Source organism: Amblyraja radiata, chromosome 2, assembly GCF_010909765.2.
Source record: "Amblyraja radiata isolate CabotCenter1 chromosome 2, sAmbRad1.1.pri, whole genome shotgun sequence".
Lineage (NCBI taxonomy): Eukaryota > Metazoa > Chordata > Chondrichthyes > Rajiformes > Rajidae > Amblyraja > Amblyraja radiata.
The window spans coordinates 132,515,191-132,531,986 of NC_045957.1; the positions used below are offsets into that span (position 1 = coordinate 132,515,191).

A 16,796-nucleotide genomic window follows, 5' to 3' on the forward strand; every position below is an offset into this window, starting at 1 on the left:
CATGGCTGATCATCCCCTATCAATTATGATAATGAAGCTGGAGCTATCTATCTATACGTAACTAAAACTCTGATCTTGTTATCTTCCGGTTTGCGCGTTATTTTAATTTGCGCAAAAAACGGTAACCGATAGCACTACAAGTTTTCGCCAGCTCACTTACCGTTCGCCTGTGCCGCGAGTGCAACAAGTTTTGTTCTAATCGGTGGTCTAATAATGTAAAAGTTAGCGAGGTTTAAAACCTTAAAAACCGCGTGTGCGCAGATCGATCTCCTCTCCTGCCAGTCAGCGTTGCGCGGATTAGTCTCTTCTCCTGTCACTTCCCAGGATGGTCCGCCCCTTCCTGCACCATTCGCGTCTTTACTGGAGCTGAGGGACGCTGTGGATGGCTGGCGGAGGTCTCGAACCGGACACAATTTTCTAAGGGACCGGAAGCGGCCCAGCCCAGCCCAACCCAGCCCAGTCTAGCCCAGTCCTGCCCAGTCCTGCCCAGTCCAGCCCAGCCCAGGCCAGCCCAGGCCAGCCCAGGCCAGCCCAGGCCAGCCCAGGCCAGCCCAGCCCAGCCCAACACAGCCCAACACAGCCCAACCCAGCCCAGTCCAGCCCAGCCCAACCCAGCCCGGCCCGGCACAGCATGGCATGGCCTGGCACGGAGTCGGAGATGTCGCCGATGTTGCCAAATGGAAAGCGGAGACTCTGATCCTGGCGGAGGAGAAAGACCAGCGACCAGTGCCCGCTGTTAGTCCCCATCACACCACCAGCTCCAGCCCCTTTCCTTCTGGTCCCACTCGTTGGCTCCTGCCCCCCCCTCCCCCCACCTCCTGCCCACACACCCATCTCCCCCCACAACCCACCCCCTGCTCACACACACCCTCCCCCAATAATCCCTGCCCACACACCCCCTCCCCCCACAACCCCCCCCCCCCCCAAACCACACACCCATCCCCCACACAAATCCCCTCCCCCCCACCCCCCCGCCCACGCACTCCCTCCCCCCACAATCCCGTGCCTGCGCAGTTAGGGGCTATGGATGAGTGGTGGAATATTGCGTTGGGGGAACGGATTGCATTGGAGAACAGGTGAGTGGTGAAATATTGTGTTGGGGAATGGGTTGTGTTGGGGGACCAGGCATCCCGTGTGATTGGGACCCAATGGGTCCCACTTTGTCTAGTAGCCAATAAATAGGAGTCTGACGTGGGTGTTATTCTGATGTTCTAGCCATCTGTTGGGAGGCTGAAGTTAATGTGTACATGACCACAGCTCAAAGTACTTTCAAAGATGTCAGAGCCACTAGACGATTGTCATTAAGGCTTTTCTTTGGCATTGGGATGATGGTTGTGTTAAAGTAGGTGGGTGTCTTAGAATCAAATAGGGAGAGGTTAACTATTTTGTGTGAGTACTCCTGCCAACTAGTTCATGCAGGCCCTGAACACACAGTCAGGGTCTCCATTCGGGCCAGTTGTTTTCTATGGGTTCACTTTCGGAGAGACCAATCAAGCATCTATGACAGGACTATTGTTACAGGTGCACCCGAGGCGGTTAGAGTGGATGATGTTATTCCACTGACCTTCTGTTCAAAGTGAACATAGGATGCATTGAGCTGGTCTGGGAGGGATGTGTCATTGCCAGCAACACTGCCCAACCTCACATTGTAGCCTCATGTGTTGTGTTTCTGCTGTGAAGAAATATTGTGTTCTGCTGTTCATTTGCAGTACTCTTGTGCTTGTTTCAGATCTCATTCCGTTTTTATCTGCAAGGTCAAGTGTTTCAAGGAGGGAAACATGGTCAGCCGATTCATTTGCTGTGCTGATAGCCAACTTACTTCTGTACCCTAATGCAATTTTTGTGTGAAGTGGTTCTTAAATATGGTGTCACATTTTTATCTGAGCAATGCTTAAAAACAAATAATTCTCTGGTAAGCAAATGACTTTATATTGACTGTAGAAAGAGGATGACAAAACAAACATTTCACATGCACATTAGGGGCAAGAGGGTAGCTAGGGAAAGGATGGGTCCACCGAAGAACAAAGGAGGGAATTAGTATGTGGAATCAAAGTTCCTACTTTAGATTGGTATTCACCATGGAAAAGGACATGACTGACGGTGATGGCACGAAGTGATATGTTGATCTTCTAGGGCACGGTGATATTAAGAAAGAGAAGGCATCGGATGTCTTGAAAAACAATAAGCTGGGTATATCCCCAAGGCCTGATGACATCTATCCTAGGTACTTAGGGAAGCAAGGGAGGAGATTGCTGGAGCCTCAATGGAGATCTTTGTATCCTCATTAGCAATAGGCGAGATCACGGTATACTTGAGAATAATCAATGCTGTTCCTTTGTTTAAATAAGGGCAACAGGAATAAACAAGAAAAATATAGACTGGTGAGTCTTATTTCATTGATAAGGAAATTATTGGAGAAAATTCTTAGGGACAGCATTTAGATATACACATGAATTGGAATAGGGAGGCTATAGACCATTGAAAGGCAGATGTTCAAATACCTAATATGCAGGATGCTACTATTTCTACCTGTAATAATATCTGGTCTCAGGCCAACAACTTAAAAACGTTTTGGAGTCAAATACTGTTTCCATTAGATAACATATGTAGACGTCCCTAGAGCTAGAAGCCACCTGCAGTTAGAAATCAGAGTTACCAACATAAAAATGAAACCAAAAAAAACAGACAGCGGATCATTCATCAGGTGAAGGGGAAAACAGTGTTAATATTTGAGAGCAACGAGCAAAGGTCGGTGTTCTGAGTGTTAACTGATTAACCCTGCACAGATGCTGCCTGACCTGCTGACTGATTCCGGCGCTCCCTGTTTTTCCTGGAGATTTTGCAAAACCCGCAATGTTTTGCTCTTGTTCATCCATTACACATGCAAAGGTTTGCAGCTGTGTAGCTGTCATTGGCTGACGTGTGGACCACACTGTAAACAGGACATCAACAGCCTCTACATATTAATGAACCATCATTGGGATTCTTTGCTTTGTAACAAACATTCTGTAGGATAGGGAACCGTGGCTCCATCAGCATTTATATCACAGACAATGTCACAGGCTATGAATTATTTTGTAGCAGGGTCGTGCACAACACAGATTACTTACCTTAAATATATTCTTCTCAGTCTCCACACATTTTGGACCTGCTCACAATTGCTTCTACAAGTATGGGCTGCGAGACTATGCATTGCCTGCTTAATCGGCTAAATTCACACCTCATTAGCTGCCTTCCTTATCCAGGTCACCTAGGAAATGTACACTTACCTCCAAAATCTAATGGGATAATCAATATCTTGTTACAGAGGTTACATTTAAGGGATTCTTGATCATTTTAGAGTGCACTCCTTCCACAATTTCTACCTCCCTAGTGCATTTTAAAAAGTGTCTCTGCTGAGACTTTTAAAAACTTTTATATTCTTTCTAGGCTGTTACACAAAGGTCAACTGTTTATTTGCTAAAGCAATGAAAGTGAATCGTTTGCAATCCAGTAAAGTATTGCCATATCATCCCCGATTACTAATTGTACTTAAATAGTCCACTGATCCCGAATGCAAAAGGCGCCATGTTTGGGCGCCATTTTCCAAATCCAGTCCACACTCCATATGTTGTGAGGGGTTCCCGATTCAGACAAAGCAATGCACTTCCCCCCATCACTACGTGGAAAAACGCAACCACGTTTGTAAGATCTGACTTGGACCACACAGATAGAAACATAGAAACAAAGAAAATAGGCGCAGTAAGCCATTCGGCCCTTCGAGCCTGCACCGCCATTCAATATGATCATGGCTGATCATCCAACTCAGTATCCTGTACCTGCCTTCTCTCCATATCCCCTGATCCCTTTAGCCACAAGGGCCACATCTAGCTCCCTCTTAAATATAGCCAATGAACTGGCCTCAACTACCTTCTGTGGCAGAGAGTTCCAGAGATTCACCACTCTCTGTGTGAAAAATGTTTTTCTCATCTCGGTCCTAAAGGATTTCCCCTTTATCCTTAAACTGTGACCCCTTGTCCTGGACTTCCCCAACATCGGGAACAATCTTCCTGCATCTAGCCTGTCCAACCCCTTAAGGATTTGTAAGTTTCTATAAGATCCCCCCTTAATCTTCTAAATTCTAGCGAGTCTATCCAGTCTTTCTTCATATGAAAGTCCTGACATCCCAGGAATCAGTCTGGTGAACCTTCTCTGTACTCCCTGAGTACAGATCTATGATGACTGTCCCTGATTAGACAATTCTTTTCCAAATGTGAGTAAATTTTATCCCTATAATTCTCTCCAATAGCTTCCATGACTGATGTGAGGCTTGTTAGTCTATAATTTCCTGAATTGGATTGGATTGGATTGGATTCAATTTATTGTCATTGTACTTTTCAGTGCAACGAAATGGTTTAGCCTGCAGTCATAACATAGAATAAATAACAAACACTCAACACAGTTTAAAGTCCCAAAGTCATTGTCTCTTCCCTCCTTGCTCTCCCTCTGCGCTGAGGCAATCCAAGCCTCCGATGTAGTGACCCCGCCGGGTGATGGTAAGTAAGTCCCGCGGCTGAATCCGTGCTCCGCAAATGGGCCGGTTCAAACTCCGCGGCCCGGGGCGGTCGAAGCTGCCAAAGCTACCGTCCTCCAATCCAGCGGACGCAGCTGTTGTTGCGGGAGCTCCGGAAAACAGGACTTGAGCTCCCGACGATGTCGTCCACTGGCCCGCGGCCGAGGCTCCAAAGTCGGGTCGGAAGTTGGGTCGCACCGCAACCACAGCCCAGAGGTCGGCCAGCCTCGTGTTGGTAAGTCCTGGATCTGACTCCGCAGCCTCGAGGTCGGTCGCAGTTGGAGGCCGCCAGCTCCGCGATAGGCCTCAGCGCAGACGGACACGGAGACGGGGGATACGGCAGGAAAGGTCACATCCCCCCCCGAAGGAAGAGCCAAAAAACATGTTACACCCACCCCCCCACAAACACCCCCCCGCAAAGACAAACGGACTGCAGGCGAGCCGCAGCTACAAGGCAGCACCACCACTGCCTTGCAGCTATAGAATTATTGCTATTGCCCTTTTTAAATGAAGGAACAACATCCAGTTGCATTGTCCACCCTGCATTGGTCTCACTATCCTACATGTCCTTTTCCTTGGTGAACATGGATACAAAGCACTGGAAGAACAGCGAACTGTACAGCTAAAGAGCAGGCCCTTCAGTCCACAATATCTGTGCTGAACATGGTGCAAAAACCATCTCTTATCTACCTGCGTATGATCCACATCTCTCCTTTCCCCATATATCCATGTGTCTATCCAAAAACATTTAAAATGCCACTATCGTATCAGCTTCAACTACCAGTCCTGGCAGCACATTCCGAGCACTCACCACCCTCTGTGTAAACAATGTTACTCCGCACATCACCTCTAGGCTTTGCCCCTATCACCTTAAAGCTACCCTCACCTTAATTTAATTTGATTTGCTAATTTGATTTTCCACCCTGGGAATAAAGTTGTTATTGTCCCCCTATCTCATAATGTTATAGGGTCATACAGCTTCGAATCAGGCCCTTCAACCCAAGTTGGCCATGCCGACAACATGCCCCATCTATACATGTCCCATCTATACTGCCTGCATTTTCCCCATATCCCTCTCAACATATCCTACCCATGTACCTGTCTAAATGTTTCTTAAACGTTGTGATAGTACCTGCCTCAACGACTTCCTCCAGCAGCTAATTCCATACACATATCGCCCTTATTGTAAACCTATGCTCTCTGGTTCTGTGACTGTGCATTTAGCCTATCTATTCCTCCCATGTTCTTATACACCTCTGTAAGTTCACCCCTCATCCTCTTGCGCTCCAAGGAATAATGTCCTAGCCAGCTCAACTTCTCAATGTAGGTCAGGGCCTTGTGCCCTGGCAACATCCTTGTGAATCTGTTTTGCATCGTTTCCAGCTTATCAACATATTTCCTACAACAGGGTGACCAAAACTGAACACAATACCCTAAATGCGTCCCGACCAATGTCTCGTACAACTGTAACATGAATTCACAACTTCAAAACTCAAGAACAATGTGCTGAAAGCCTTCTTGACCACCCTATCTACTTCTGATGCCATTTGCAAGGAACTATGTATCTGCACTCCTAGATCACTCTGCTCCACAACAATCCCCAGAGCCCTCTCATTCACTGTGTAGGCCCTTCCCTGGTTTGACTGCAAAATGTAACACCTCACACTTCTCTGTATTAAACTCCATTAACCGTTCCTTAGCCCAACTGCCCAACTAATTAAGATCCTGCTGTAATTTTTTACAACCATCTTCGCGATCCACTTAAGTGTCATCTGCAAACTATTTTTGTCCCTCATAAATTTTATGTTGAAAAAAAACCATAGAAACATAGCAAAATAGCCGCAGGAGTAGGCCATTCGGCCCTTCGAGACAGCACCGCCATTCAATATGTTCATGGCTAATCATCTAAAATCAGTATCCCCTTCCTGCTTTTACCCCATATCCCTTGATTCCGTGAATTAGGTCGTGAAAGTGGGACAGGCCCTTAACTGTGGGAGTCTGTAAATTTATATTAGATGATAGACTGTCTCCTGTGATGGAAAAAGGGAAATCAAGAAAGGGGAGAGATGTGTCAGAGACAGTTCAAGTGAATTTAAGGGCATGGTGGAAGTTAATGGTGAAGTTAATGAACTCCATGAGTTCTGCACGGGTGTAGGAAGCAGCCCCAATGCAGTCATAAATGTAGCGGAGAAAGTTCGGGGAGAGTACGCCAGGAACATGGACTGTTTTTATGCAACCAACAAAAGGGCAGGCATTGTTGGGGCCCATATGAGTGCTTGTAGCTACATTTTTAACTTGGAAAAATTGATAGGAGTCGAAAGAGAAGTTGTTGAGGATGAGGACAAGTTCCGCTGGGTGGCAGAGACTATTAGAGGGAAATTGGTTGGGTCTCAGGCCAACATATCCTTATACCTCCACCCTCGACTCCATCCAGGGACACCAGCCGTCATTCCAAGTGAGACAAAGGTTCACATATACCTCCTCTAACCTAATCTACAGCATCTGGTGTTCCGAATATGGGCTCCTGTACATTGGCGAGACCAAGTGTAGACCCTTCGACTATTTCGCTGAACACTTTAGCTCAGTCTGCCCAGGCCTTCTGGAACTCCCGTTTGCCAACCACTGTACCTCCCCTTCTCACAACATCATAGTCCCCATACTTGTTTAATAGTCCCACATACTCATCCTACATAGTCCCACATTCTTGTTTAATACCTCACCTACATCTTCTGATTCCAAGGGCAAATCACCCCCTTTATTCTTTAGTGGTCCTACCCTTTCCTTTATTATCCACTTGTTTTTAATGTATGGATACACATATTCGTAATTGCCAAAGACTTCTCAATGCCTCCTTTTGGCCCTCCTAATTCCTGCTCTCTAAATATTCCTCAAAGGCCATGTTTATTTATAGAAACATATAAAATTATAAAAGGACTGGACAAGCTAGATGCAGGAATAATGTTCCCAATGTTGGGCGCGTCTAGAACCAGGGGCCACAGTCTTAGAATAAAGGGGAGGCCATTTAAGATTGAGGTGAGAAAAACCTTTTTCACCCAGAGAGTTGTGAATTTATGGAATTCCCTGCCACAGAGGGCAGTGGAGGCCAAATCACTGGATGGATTTAAGAGAGAGTTAGATAGAGCTCTTGGGGCTGGTGGAGTTAAGGGATATGGGGAGAAGGCAGGCACGGGTTGTTGATAGGGGACGATCAGCCATGATCACAATGAATGGCGGTGCTGGCTCGAAGGGCCGAATGACCTCCTCCTGCACCTATTTTCTATGTTTCTATGTTTTTATTCCATCTTCCTAAAGCTTACATTTGCTTACTTTTCCTTTTCGATCAAATACACAGTACAACCTTTTTTTTTCATCCAACATTCCCTTACCTTGCCATCAATTTCCCTCCTCCTTACTAGAACATGCTGGTCCTAAACTCTGATCAGCTGGTCATTAAACTCCTTCAAAAAACATTGAAATTCATGAGATATGATCTCCTACGTTTGATGTTCTTATTGCCAAGGTGATCCGGAGCTGAATGTAGTGCAAGGTTGATGGTGGTCATTATAGGCGCAGCACATGGGAATGAGATATTATCATAATCACAGAGACATGGTTGAAGGAAGGACAAGACTGACAACTCTACAGGGTACAGATTCTTCAGGTGTGACATTGGGGGGGGGGGGGGGGGGTGTAAATGAAGAAGTGGAATTTAAATATTAATTGCAAAGTTAATTACTTCAGTGAGAGGGAAGATGTCCTGGAAGGCTTTTTATGAGGCCTTATGAGTAGAACCAAGGTTAGGGGTTTGTCTATTGTTGTATTTCAGGTTTCCTAACAATCAGCATGAGGTAGAGTGCCGATATTTAGACCGATTGCATAGACTATAAGATGAATAGGTTTTAATAGAAGGATTTCTTCCCAAGAATTCACTGGTACCATTTTACTAGGGAAGGGACAGGTATAGTATATAAATAGTCTTACTTGAAGAGACACATGGGATCTGAGATGAGCTAGCTTAATTGGATCCTAAATTAGCTTGGTGATACCAGGCAGAGGGTAGTAGCAGAAGGATGCTTTTCTCATTGTAGGTCTGTGACCAGTGTGGTTCCCCAGTGATCAATGGTGGGACATTTATTCTTGTGATATATATTAATGACTAGGATGTGAGTGTAAGAGGTATGATCAATAAGTTGTGGACAACACAAAAGTTAATGGTGCTATGGATAGTGAGGAAAACTGGCTAAAGCTACAGCAAGAGATAGATTAGATGGAAAGATGGGCAGAAAGTTGGAAAATGAAATTTAATCTCGACAAGTGGGAAGTGTTCAGTTTTGGGAGACAAATAGGAGTCAGTCATATACAGTAAATGGGAGGGTGCTAAGCAATATTGACGATGATGAACAGAAGGACTTTGGAGTACAAATCCAACTCCCTGAAGGTGGCAACGGAAGTAGACAGGGTGGTGAAGAAATCAGATGGCATGTTTGGCTTAATAGGCGAGGGCAGAGGATATAACGAATTGGGCATCACTTTACAAAACACTGGTTAGACCACACTTGGAGTATTATGCACAATTCTGGACACCACAATATAGAAAAGATGTGGTCACGTTGGAGAGAGTGCAGAGAATTTTCACAGGATTTTTTCTGTATTTGTAGGACATTAATAATGAGGACAGATTGGACAGGCTGCATTTGCTTCCCTTGGAGTGAAGGAGGCTGAGAGGTGACCTGATGGAGATATATAAAATGTTATAGCGGCATACTGCCTTACAGTGCTTGCAGCACCAGAGACCTGGGTTCAATCCCGACTAAGGGTGTTTGTCTGTTCAGAGTTTGTACGTTCTCCCCGTGACCGCGTGGGTTTTCTCCAAGATTTTCTGTTTCCTCCCACACTCCAAAAACGTACAGGTTTGTAGGTTAATTGGCTTGGGTCCAATATCCCTACTGGTTACTGAGTTGGATGATCAGTCATGATCATATTGAATGGCGGTGCAGGCTCGAAGGGCCGAATGGCTAATCCTGCACTTATTTTCTATGTTCTATGTTTCTATGTTAAACAATTCAATTTCAAACTGTTGCTGGTTAACCATTGCTGGCTAAAGAGGAGATTAATGCAATAGTAAGAAGAGACATTAGCTTGGATGCTGTAGAATCTGTATGGGTAGAACTGCAAAATAACCAAGGGCAGAAAACGCTTGTTGGGGTTGTGTACAGACCATCAAACACCTATAGTGAGGTTGGGGATAGCATCAAACAGGGATGCCTGTAGCAAAGGTACAGCAGTTATCATGGGAGACTAATCTACATATAGATTGGGTTAACCAAATTGGTAACAATGCTGAGGAGGAGGATTTCCTGGAGTGAATACGGGATTGTTTTTTAAGCCAATATGTAGAGGAGCCAACTACTGGGCGGGCCATCCTAGACTGGGTGCTGTGTAATGAGGAAGGATTAGTTAGCAATCTTGGGCAACAGTGACTATAATATGGTGGAATTCTGCATTAACATGGAGAGTGACACAGCAGAAGGAGAGTAAGACAGCAAGGTGGGACTGTCATATGCTGAGAGAATGGAGCAGCTGGGCTTGTGCGTTTAGAAGGATAAGAGGGGATCTCATTGAAACATATAAGATTGTTAAGGGCTTGCACACACTAGAGGCAGGAAACATGTTCCCAATGTTGGGGGAGTCCAGAACCAGGTACCACAGTTTAAGAATAAGGAGTAAACCATTTTGAATGCAGACGAGGAAACACTTTTTCTCACAGAGAGTGGTGAGCCTGTGGAATTCTCTGCCTCGGCAGTGGAGGCAGGTTCTCTGGATGCTTTCTAGAGAGAGCAAGATCGGGCTCTTAAAAATAGCGGAGTCAGGGGATTTGGGGAGAAGGCAGGAATGGGGGGGGGTACTGATTGGAGATGATCAACCATGATCACATTGAATGGCGGTGCTGGCTCGAAGGGCCAAAAGGCCTACTCCTGCCCCTATTGTCTATTGTCTATTGACACAGTTAATTCAGAGACAACTTAAAGAAAGGTAACTTTGATGGTATGAGATGGGAATTGGCTAGGATAGACTGGCAAATGATACTTACTGGGTTGACGGTGGAGATGCAATGGCAAAGATTTAAAGATCACATGGATGAATTACAATTGTTCATCCCTGTCTGGCGTAAAAATAAAACGGGGAACCATGGCTAACAAGGGAAATTAGGGATGGTGATCTAAGGAAGAGGCATATAAATTGGAAGCAGCAAACTGGAGGACTGGGAGAAATTTAGAATTCAACAGAAGACAAAGCGGTTAACTAAGAGGGGGATAATATAGCATGAAAGAAAGGTTGCGGGGAATATAACAACTGACTGCAAAAGCTTCTTTAGATATGTGGAGAGGAAAAGATTAGTGAAGACAAATGTATGTCCCTTACAGTTAGAAACAGGTGAATTTATAATGGGAAACAAGGAAATGGCAGACTAGTTAAACAAGTACTTTGGTTCTGTCTTCACTAAGGAAGGCACAATCAATCTCCCAGAAATACTAGGGGACCGAGGATTTAGTGGGAGGGAGGAACTGAGGGGAATTCACAGGAAATGGTGTTAGGTAAACTGTTGGGACTAAAAGCAAATAAATCCCCAGGGCCTGGTGGTCTGCATCCCAGAGTATTCAAGGAGGGGGCCCAAGAAATTGTGGATGCATTGGTGATCATTTTCCAATGTTCTATAGGCTCTGGATCAGATCCTGTGGACTGGAGAGTAGCTAATGTAACACCACTTTTTAAGAAAGGAGGGAGAGAGAAAACGGGAAATTATAGACTAGTTCGCCTTCCAGTGGTAGTGGGGAAGATGCTTGAGTCCATTATTAAAGATGTAATAGCAGCGCATTTGGAAAGCAATGACAGGATCGGTCAAAGTCAACAGACAATAAACAATAGGTGCAGGAGTAGGCCATTCAGCCCTTCGAGCCAGCACCGCCATTCAATGTGATCATGGCTGATCATCCACAATCAGTACGGGTACTTTTCAGATTGGCAGGCAGTAACTAGTGTGGTGCCGCAAGCTGAGTGGTGGGATGCCAGTTATTTACAATATATATTAATGATTTAGATGAGGGAATTAAATGTAACATCTCCAAGTTTGTGGATATCAAAAAGCTGGGTGGCAGTGTGAGCTGCGCGGAGGATGCTATGTGGCTGCAGGGTGACTTGGATAGGTTGGGTGAGTGGGCAGATGCATGGCAGATGCAGTATAATGTGGATAAATGTGAGGTTATTCACTTTGGTGGCAAGAACAAGAAGGCAGATTATTATCTGAATGGTGACAGATTAGGAAAAGGGCAGGTGCAACGAGACCTGGGTGTCCTTGTACATCAGTCACTGAAGGTAAGCATGGAGGTCCAGCAGGTTGTGAAGAAAGCAAATTACATGTTGGCCTTTATAGCGAGAGGATTTGAGATAAGGAGCAAGGAGATCCTACTGCAGTTGTACAGGGTCTTGGTGAGACCACACCAGGAGTATTCTGTACAGTTTTACTAATTTGAGGAAGGACATCTATCTATCTATACATAACTAATGCTTTGATCTTGTACTCTTCCGGTTTGTGTGTTTTTTCTATTTGCGAAAAAACGGTATGCGATAGCGCTATGATTTTTCGCCAGCTCACCCAACGTTCTACTTTGCCGCAAGAGCACCAATTTTTGTTCCGATCGGTGGTATAATGTAAAAGGTAGCGAGGTTTAAAAATTGTAAAAACCACGCTTGCGCAGATCGATCCCCTCTCCTGCCAGTCAGCTCCGCGCTAATTAGTCTCTTCTCCTATCACTCCACGGGACGGTCTGCCCCTTCCTGCCCCATCGCATCTTTACTGGAGCTGAGGGAGGCCGGTGGAGGTCTCCAACCGGACACAATTTTTGGTGGGACTGGAAGCGGCCCGGCCCGCCGCGGTGATGTCGCCAAATCGAAAGCGGTGAATCTGATCCGGGCGGAGAAGAGCGTCCAGCATCCGCTGTGGGTCCCAAACACACTGCCATCACAACGCCCCACAGCTCCAGCCCCTTCCCCACTGGTCCCCCTCGCTGTCTCCTGCCCCCTCCCCCGTGATACCCTTCTCTCCCCCATGGCTCTTCCCCCATCTTTTCTTCAAGCTCTCCCCCCATAAGGCACATATACTGACATATCCCCGAATACACAGCAGATCACGACGCATGATGTTTCGGTTCTCGATCACCTGACACCGTTTGCGACACGGTTCTAGGCTGAGGTTCACTCCACTGAAAGGGCACCCAACTCCATGCTTAATGGCATTTCTTATTAGAGCACACCACACCATTGCCCCCTCCCCGAGTCAATCATAAGCCCCCCTTATCTGCAACATTTCTGCGCTGGTCTACCCAACTATTGCTGTTGTGTTTTGTTCAACCACGCTGCGCTTCCCCATAGAATGGTCTGAGAAAGGCTACATTCCCAGGCAACGGGCACAACTGCAAGGTCAATTCTGGAAGATGACATGTTCGAATCTTGTTTTCGATGAGCTATGGAATACAGTGCTGCTAATTTAGCCGATAACTATATCTTATTTATATCTTATATCATACTTAAATTCTGGAAAAATGCGCCCACACCAACAATAAAAATGTGGATATCAAATATGTTTGAAACATTACATCTGGAAGAGATGAGATTCCTCTTAGCAGATAAAGCAAACCAATTTCAAAAGACGTGGTCTACGTTTATGGACCTATTACAAGCATGAGGTGCAATAGTAATTTTAAATAAATAAATAAATAAATAAATGGTATCAGGACCTGGCATTGGGAGATAAAACAACAAAAACAGACTTGGTTGGTAGTCTTTCTGCGGAGTTTAATGTTATAATAGAGCGATTGTCCTTACTTTCTTTTTCTTTCTTTTCTCGGGTCTACTTTCTTACTTTACTTCCTTCTCTAACTTCTTTTCTAAGGGGCTTTCTTTTCCCAACACTCTTCTGCACTTCACAACTCTTGCGCACCTTCTTTACTTTCCTTACTTCTATCTTTTTCTTAAAGCTTTAAAAAAAAAAAAAAATGAAGCGGTACAAAAAATGTATTAAGATATATGTGTTGTGTGTTATTGTAATTTACCGTACTTCTAATAAATAAAAAAAAAAAAAAAAAAAAAAAAACTATATTTTACATTTCAGCTGAAATTATCTGTTTAACCCTTACACTTCACCAGTCGGCCAGCTCTCCCTGGATCTTAAGAACCTTTGGGTTCTTCTTAAGAATTGATTTCATTCCAGCTGGGAACAAACTAATTTTATATAAATTACATGCTTTAATAATTAATTTTGCTTCACCAGTTGCAACCAGTGCAAGATAAACTGTGTTTTATTAACTAAACCATCTTTTTTAATTTTATCCTAGGAAATCTCACTCGCTCTAAGAGCAAAGGTGCAACAGTCCCCCGAGTTCGAACTCCTCAGCGTTCCATGAATCATTCAAAGGTAAATGCCTGAGGGAGGATGTTGAACTTTCCTTCTTTAGCACTGATTAGCATTGCCCATTGCTACCTGTTGCACTCATTCCCTATGAAATGTTGAATGGTATTGGTCGTAAACCTGTGAGATAGCACTCAAGATTTGTTGAATTCAGCAGACGGAAACAGATTCGATATGTGTCTCATGTTGCATGGGCTCACTAGCTGAATCTGGACAATGAAGATAGCTGATACAAATTCCTGGGTGCCAACTGGAATTTGTGCTTCAAATTAATATCATTTACTCGAAGTGATAGAAATTTCCAAATCTCCATTGAACCTCAATGGCTCTGCCACTGAAGATTTTCTAAACAAAAATGGCGCATTAATTTTTATCATAATTTTGTTTAAAATGCTCCATTGTTCGGCACGGACTAGAAGGGTCGAGATGGCCTGTTTCCGTGCTGTAATTGTTATATGTTATATGGTTAATGCTACAGATTATACTGATGCTGATTTATCCAATGGATTTACACAATTCCATAGTATGTGGTCTGACATTGCATGTTCTCCATCTTGCTTAACCTTAGAGCCTGGATATGATGTGCAGGTTCTTTAAACAGTGGAGGGTTGGAATACCCATGAACATGTTTAGAATAATTGATTAAGAATAATTATTGATTACTGTAGGAAAGGACATTTCAAAGATGATTTTGGATTGAATGTGATAAAAATCTTTTGTTTTTTTAATGCTATTGGATGTTTGTCATGAAATTATTGTTCGTAATTAATTTATTAGCCAAATATGTAAACATACAAGGAATTTGATTTTCCATCAGTCATACAAAAAAGCAACAAGATACATAATCACATAAAAATTAAACATAGACTTGAACAGCTACCGCAACAATGTGTGAGAATCCCCAGGGCACTCAGCATAAGTTGAGACCCACAGCTATCAGTTTAATGTCCGGGCCACACACACGCTGCTTCAACGTGATGTGACCAGAGTGGTACCGACTGCTGTCACTCTCTCTGCAGTCCCTGTCCGCCCGAGCAGTCAGAAAGACGTCCACACTCGCACTAAACTCCGGGATGTCCTCATGGAGCCATGTCCCGCAAAACACCGAGATCACTGCACTCACGGCACTCCCTCCGAGTCCTCACCAGTGCAGGCAGCGCATCCATCTTGTTTTTTCGACGACCTCACATTCTCCACTGTGATGGAAGGCAAATAATTTATACTTTATAATATAACCATATAACAATTACAGCACGGAAACAGGCCATCTCGACCCTTCTAGTCCGTGCCGAACACGTATTCTCCCCTAGTCCCATATACCTGCGCTCAGACCATAACCCTCCATTCCTTTCCCGTCCATATAACTATCCAATTTATTTTTAAATGATAAAAACGAACCTGCCTCCACCACCTTCACTGGAAGCTCATTCCACACAGCTACCACTCTCTGAGTAAAGAAGTTCCCCCTCATGTTACCCCTAAACTTCGGTCCCTTAATTCTCAAGTCATGTCCCCTTGTTTGAATCTTCCCTGCTCTCAGTGGGAAAAGCTTATCCACGTCAACTCTGTCTATTCCTCTCATCATTTTAAAGACCTCTATCAAGTTCCCCCCTTAACCTTCTGCGCTCCAAAGAATAAAGCCCTAACTTGTTCAACCTTTCTCTGTAACTTAGTTGCTGAAACCCAGGCAACATTCTAGTAAATCTCCTCTGTACGCTCTCTATTTTGTTGACATCCTTCCTATAATTAGGCGACCAAAATTGTACACCATACTCCAGAATTGGCCTCACCAATGCCTTGTACAATTTTAACATTACAACTTTCTTTCCTCCTTTTCTCCCACGGCCGGAGCAATCAAAACTTCCGCAGTCGGGGCAATCGAAGCTCCCGTATCAGGGCGGTCGATGCTCCCACATCGGGACGGTCGAAACTCCTGCAGTTGTAGCTCCCACAGTCGATCCCAAACAAAGGGACCGCCAGCTTCACGATGATAAAGCCGCAGTACAGACGGAGATACGATGAAAAAGTCGCTTCTCCATCGAGGAAAGAGATAAAAAAGGTTTCCCCCAAACCCCCCCCCCCCCCCCCAACCCCACCCTCACATAATACAAACATGAAATAAAGCCAAATGGATATAAAATGTAGACCAATGCAGAACAGGAACAGGCCTTTCAGCCCGCAATGTCTGTACTGACCACTATGCCAATTATGAATGCCAAACATGATGCCAAAATAAACTAAACCACTTCTGCCAGCATTTGATCCATATCCCTCCACTCTCCGAGTATTCACATGTCTATCGGAAAGTTTCTTAAACTCGACTATTGTATCTGCTTCTTTCACCGCCCCTGGCAGCACATTCTAGGCACATAGCACTCTCTGTGTAAAATAAAATGCCCCATACATCTTTAAATCTCCCCCCTCTCACCTTTAGGCTTTGGTATTAGCATGTTAATTAATATATCTGAATGAATCCTTTAGTAAAGATGGACTCTATTTCACACCAGTTCCGTTCCTTTGCCAGATTACCTCTTTCCAAGCAGCTCATCTATGTACAAGGCAAAAAAGAAATGTATAAACAGGATGACAAATGTGGTTTTCTGATTGGTTTATGGTTATCCGACCTTTACCCTCAACCAAGCAGTAATTTCCACCACATCAAAAGTGCAAGATTTGAGGGTTTACTTGGGGAAATTGCCACGGAAAATATGTTATGGAATTATAGTCAAACTTTGTGTCTCATACACTCACAGCTTTCACATTTCAAAATGAGAAATA

At 44.5% G+C, this 16,796-nt stretch overlaps 1 protein-coding gene across 5 annotated transcripts in view; it reads left to right on the forward strand.

Moving 5' to 3' along the window:
- myo3a (myosin IIIA) overlaps positions 1-16,796 on the forward strand; it is a 312,459-nt gene that overhangs the window by 190,432 nt on the left and 105,231 nt on the right. For all 5 annotated transcript variants that reach the window (XM_033015890.1, XM_033015903.1, XM_033015896.1 and 2 more), the window contains one exon: positions 13,945-14,024. In XM_033015890.1, the coding sequence (XP_032871781.1) occupies positions 13,945-14,024 (80 nt within the window). The remainder of the gene's footprint in view (positions 1-13,944; positions 14,025-16,796) is intronic.